Source organism: Oncorhynchus clarkii, chromosome 30, assembly GCF_045791955.1.
Source record: "Oncorhynchus clarkii lewisi isolate Uvic-CL-2024 chromosome 30, UVic_Ocla_1.0, whole genome shotgun sequence".
NCBI lineage: Eukaryota > Metazoa > Chordata > Actinopteri > Salmoniformes > Salmonidae > Oncorhynchus > Oncorhynchus clarkii.
In genome coordinates this window covers 14915562-14921561 of record NC_092176.1, presented here as the reverse complement: position 1 = coordinate 14921561, position 6000 = coordinate 14915562, and the positions used below count along the sequence as shown (strand labels likewise).

Sequence of the window (6000 nt, the reverse complement as noted above, 5' to 3'; positions counted from 1 at the left end):
ACCACTGTGAAATGAGACACATTTAATGTACCAATCAATATGTGTATTGAACAGGTGTTGAAGTCAGAAGATTACATACACCTTAGCCAAATACATTTAAACCCAGTTTCTCAATTCCTGACATTTAATCCAAGTAAAAATTCCCTGTCTTAGGTCAGTTAGGATCACCACTATATTTTAAGAATGTGAAATGTCAGAATAATACTGTAGTTGAGAGAATGATTTACTTCAGCTTTTATTTCTTTCATCACATTCCCAGCAGGTCAGAAGCTTACATACACTCAATAGGATTTGGTAGCATTGCCTTTAAATTGTTTATCTTGGGTCAAACAATTCAATCCGGATAGCCTTCCACAAGCTTCCCACAATAAGTTGGGTGAATTTTGGCCCATTCCTCCTGACATAGCTGGTGCAACCGAGTCAGGTTTGTAGGCCTCCTTGCTCGCACACACTTTTTCAGTTCTGCCCACAAATTGTCTATGGGATTGAGGTCAGGGCTTTGTGATGACCACTCCAATACCTTGACTTTGTTGTCCTTAAGCCATTTTGCCACAACTTTGGAAGAATGCTTGGGGTCATTGTCCATTTGGAAGATCCATTTGCGACCAAGCTTTAACTTCCTGACTGATGTCTTGAGATGTTGCTTCAATATATTGACGTAATTTTCTTCACTCATGATGCCATCTATTTTCTGAAGTGTTCCAGTCCCTCTTGCAGCAAAGCACCCCCACAACATGATGCTGCCACCCCCATGCTTCAAGGTTGGGATGTTGTTCTTCGGCTTGCAACCCTCCCCCTTTTTCCTCCAAACATAATGATGGTCATTATGGCCAAACAGTTCTATTTTTGCTTCATCAAACCAGAGGACATTTTTCCAAAAAGTACAATCTTTGTCCCCATGTGCAGATGCAAACCTTACTCTGTCTTTTTTTTATGGCTGAGCGGCCTTTCAGGTTATGTCGATATAGGACTCGTTTTCCTGTGGATATAGATACTTTTGTACCTGTTTCCTCCAGCATCTTCATGCCTTTGCTGTTGTTCTGGGATTAAGTTGCACTTTTCGCACCAAAGTACGTTCATCTCTAGGAGACTAGGAGAATGCGTCTCCTTCCTGAGCGGTATGACGGCTGCTTGGTCCCACAGTGTTTAAACTTGCGGAATATTGTTTGTACAGATGAACGTGGTATCTTTAGGCATTTGGAATTTTTTCTCCCAAGGATGAACCAGACTTGTGGAGGTCTACAATTTATTTCTGAGGTCTTGGCTGATTTAGTTTGAAGGTAAGCCTTAAAATACATCCACAGGTACACCTCCAATTGACTTAAATTATGTCAATTAGCCTACCAGAAGCTTCTAAAGCCATGACATCATTTTCTGGAATTGTCCAAGCTGTTTAAAGGCACAGTCAACTTAGTGTATGTAAACTTCTGACCCACTGGAATTGTGATACAGTGAATTAAAAGTGAAATAATCTGCCTGTAAACAATTGTTGGAAAAATGACTTGTGTCATTCACAAAGTAGATGTCCTAACCGACTTGCCAAAACTATAGTTTGTTAACAAGAAATTTGTGGTTGAAAAACAAGTTTTAATGACTCCAACCTAAGTGTATGTAAACTTACGACTTCAACTGTATGTATATACAGTTCCAGTCTGTTATACACAATATATTTATGTCAACATTCACCAATGTGTGCCATGCTGATTACAGCCTTGGCATGCCAATGTCCCACCTCTTATTTATCTGTCATTCAGAATGGGGAAGAAAACTGTACACCATTTTTATGTGACCTAGTTTCTCTAAGCTCCACCCCTTGACTTGTTATCCGAATACAGGAAGACAAGCTCGTCTCTCACAGGCGTCAGGTTTCGTTGCGGTTGTTCACTCTCTCACTCTTTCTGACACACAACACAAGACTGGGATTTACATTTTTAGTAGAAACAGATAGAAAATTGGAAACGCCAATAACGGACTGTTAGAAGGGAAGGTTATTAAAAAGGCAAGTAAATCATTCTGTAGTCCTGTATCTGCAGATCGATGATGCAAACACCCATTCCTGTTCCTGAGCTGCTGTTAGCCATTTTAAATGAGCTAATCACTGAAGACCTTAAAACATTCCAGTGGTACCTGACTCAGGTTGTGCTCAGCGATTTTCCTCCCTTCCCTAAGAGCAAGCTGGAGAACACGGACAGGCTAACCACTGTGGATAAGATGATCAAGACCTCAAGCTATGAGGGAGCTGTGAAGGTGTCACTAGAGATCCTGAGGAAGATGAACCACAACAATCTCGCTGAGAAACTACAGAGAGACAGCCAAATATCCTGTCCTGTGTGCCACGACATCCTCAGGGATACTGTTATACTGTCATGCCACCACAAAGTCTGCACAGTCTGTCTACATGAATGCTGGAACCAGAAAGATTCTCGGCAATGCCCTGTGTGCAAGAAGAGGATCTTAATGGATACAGCAAGGTCTGAGGTGCTCTGCAGTTTGCACAGTGAGAAATTCAAACTCTTCTGCCTGGAGGATAAAAAGCCAATCTGTGTGGTATGTCAGACTTCAAAAAACCACAAAAACCATAACTGTAGCCCCATAGATGAAGCTGCACAGGATCAGAAGGAAGAACTCCAGACAGCACTGAATTCCTTAAAGGAGAAGCTTGCGGCCTTTAGTAAAATTAGCCAAACCTGTGCTGAACACATCTTGAGCCAGGCCCAGCACACAGAGGGTCAAATTAAGGGGCAGTTTGAGAAGCTTCACCAGTTTCTACGAGAGGAAGAGGCAGCCAGGATAGCTGAACTAAAAGAGGAAGAAGAGCACAAGAATCGAGTGATGAAAGAAAATATTGAAGAAATTAGCAGAGAGATATCATCACTTGCAAACACAATCAGATTCTTAGAGGAGGAGCTGAAAGCTGAAGACCTCTCATTTTTGCAGAACTATGAGTCCACAAAGGAAAGAGCCCAATGCAAACTGCCAGATCCAATGCTTATCTCAGGAGTGCTGATAGACGTGGCTAAATACTTGGGCAACCTGCAATTTAGAGTCTGGGAGAAGATGCATGAGATTGTGAAATACACTCCTGTGATTCTGAACCCCAATACTTCCCAACCACATCTCATCCTGTCTGATGATCTGACCAGTGTGAGACACCGTGATGAAGACAGTATCAATGACAGTGATGAAACACGGCAGCTTCCTGACAACCCAGAGAGGTTTGATACCTTTAGAATGGTCCTAGGCTCCGAAGGCTTTAATTCAGGGACACACAACTGGGACATTGAGGTTGGGGACAATACTCACTGGTCACTGGGTGTGATTACAGAATCTGTCCAGCGGAAGGGAGAAGTAAAGAATGGATACTGGCAAATCCGATTCACTGGTGGTAAATATGATACACATTCTCCATCAGGGTCAGACACTCTCCTTACTGTGAGACAGAAACCCCTGAGGATCAGAGTGCAGCTGGACTGGGATGGAGGTAAGCTGTCATTCTCTGACCCTGATAATAAGACAGTTCTACACACATTCACACACACTTTCACTGAGAAAGTCTTTCCTTTTTGCCTTAATGGCTGTAAACTCCACCCTGTGAGGATTTTACCAGTGAAGGCCTGTGTGACAGTGGAAAAGCCCAATGAGACCTTCTTACAGGACACAAGTGTCAGAGGCTTAACAGTGAACACCCACAATGATTATGATATGTTCGATGAGGACATTGATGAATTTGAGGAGGAATACGATGAATGTGCAGACCCTGAAGATGATGTAGATGATGTAGATGATGTAGATGATGTATATGAAGAAGATGAAGAAGATGAAGACGAAGAAGAAGAAGATGATTATTAATAAGATGACAAATATGATACTGTCTCGATCTCCAACAGTGGAACAACAGTTAAACTATAGTATAAGTACAATATATGCAGGGTGTGGGAATGGATTGGGATGTTCTTATGAAGAAACTAAAATGACTGTAGGTCATTTTTTTATGTAACTGAATATTATTTCTGAAAATCAACAGCATGGAATATTCATATTTTTACTGTATTCTTTTTTTTATATGACTCCAAATATGTTTTAACTGTAATATCAATGGCTGAGTCTATTCACTTTAATTGTTAATAAAAACATTGGTTTGGAAAAGTAAAATCTGTGGCCAATTTAGTTAAGAACATACTTTATAGCCTATGGAAGCATTTAGCTGCTGAAACTCAATTGGTAATGCAAATGTTAAATCAATATGTTTGCAATTCCTTTGTGACAAAATTCAAATTGAAATGCAAAAAAATATATTGCATTTTCATGATTGAGTATGATCCATTAATTTCCATGCTACTATCCAGTACAACACTGACACATTTAAATATAAAAGCTTATTACATTTCTGGGGTTGCAGGTAGCCTTGTTACATTTGGGGTGGCAGGTAGCCTAGTGGTTAGAGTTTTGGGCCAGTAACTGAAAGGTTGCTGGATTGAATCCCTGAGCTGACAAAGTAAAAATATGTTGTTCTGCCCCTGAACAAGGCAGTTAAGCAACTGTTCCCCGGTAAACTGTCATTGTAAATAAGAATTTGTTCTTAACTGACTTGCCTAGTTAAATGACGGTAAAAATATATATATATAAAATGCTAATGATTAACTTGTTGTAATAGCAATAATTGTGAAAGAAAGAAAAAATAATCGGCAATTACTGTGTGTGGTTTAAAACTGTCAACTTTCAAATGATCAATCAAATTCAATAAATCTATCACGATGCTCCATTTTGCTATTTCGTTTCCTCATTGCACCCTTGCGTTTTCGACGTGTTAGACCTGTTAGGTAACATGAGGCGGAAGGGGAATAATAAGACCTGCAGGCAGCAGACTCTTTCGGTAGAAGCTGCATGGATGTGGCGTGTTTTAGCTGTCCGGGCAACAACAGACAGTATGAAAAATTGTATGCGTAGACTTGACAGAAAGTAGCAAAATATACATGTAGATTTTTTTGCACACATATTCAGTAAAAATGTGCGATTACATAAAAAGTTTGATTGCATCATTTCTTCACATTTTGTATTAATTTATTTGCCAAGTATATTATTTATTCGATGACATCCACAAATTAATTGTGAGAGCCTATAATTTAATTTGCCTCCAAAATGCAGTTTTGGAGCGAAATGCAATAATAAATAGTCAAGATAGCAGAGTAGGCTCTTTCAACAATGAGACCAACGTTGAGGAAGGTGGTCTTGATCGCACTGTTGGGCCGGGACCAGCCCCGCCGAAAGCGCAGGTCTGTGTGGGTCCCCAGGTGGTTAAAGTCCCGAAAGCAGGCAGGGGAGTTCCACCGTCTAATTCAAGAGCTTCGACTGTTTGGAGAGGAATTGCGAAATTACTTTCATCTGGACCGAAGCCAGTTCGATCACCTGCTCCAGATGGTTGGAGCCAGGATCACCCGGATGAATAACAACTACCGGGAGTCGATCAGCCCAGTTGAACGCCTGGCGATTTGTCTCTGGTAAGCTACATTCTAGTACAGTTTTAAAGCCTTTGATACCATAATTGATTGATATTTGATACATTGTTTTTATGTGCAAACTAGCTAGCTAAAGGGCTCTAGTTAATAATCCCTATTTGACATCAGATGTACTTTTACATAAAGTTAATTGGGACTATAACTTTTCCCAAAATTGGTTTATAATAATTTTTAAAAATTATGTTACCAAATGAAAAGAAATGTGCCTTCTGCCCTGATGAAGGTAGGCTAGTCTTCTCCAGGACCCATTGTTGTTCAAGACAGTTACAGTCATTCATTACATTCTTATTGGACTCACATACACTCTTAGAGATAAAGGTTCCAAAAGTGTCCTTCTGCTTTCCCCATAGGATAACCATTTTTGGTTCCAGGTATAATACTTAATACATGGAACCCAATAGGGTTCTACTTGGAACCTAAAGGGGTACTACCTGGAACCTAAAAGGGATCTCCTATGGGGACAGCCAGATAACCCTTTTAAGTA

General features: G+C 40.3%; 1 protein-coding gene across 1 annotated transcript; it reads left to right on the top strand.

Moving 5' to 3' along the window:
• Nucleotides 1-1833: 1833 nt before the first annotated feature.
• Nucleotides 1834-4953, top strand: LOC139389929 (E3 ubiquitin-protein ligase TRIM35-like). Its single transcript, XM_071136964.1, has one exon. The coding sequence runs from the start codon at nt 2038-2040 to the stop codon at nt 3847-3849; it is 1812 nt and encodes a 603-aa protein (XP_070993065.1). The 5' UTR covers nt 1834-2037; the 3' UTR covers nt 3850-4953.
• The last annotated feature ends 1047 nt before the right edge of the window (nt 4954-6000 follow it).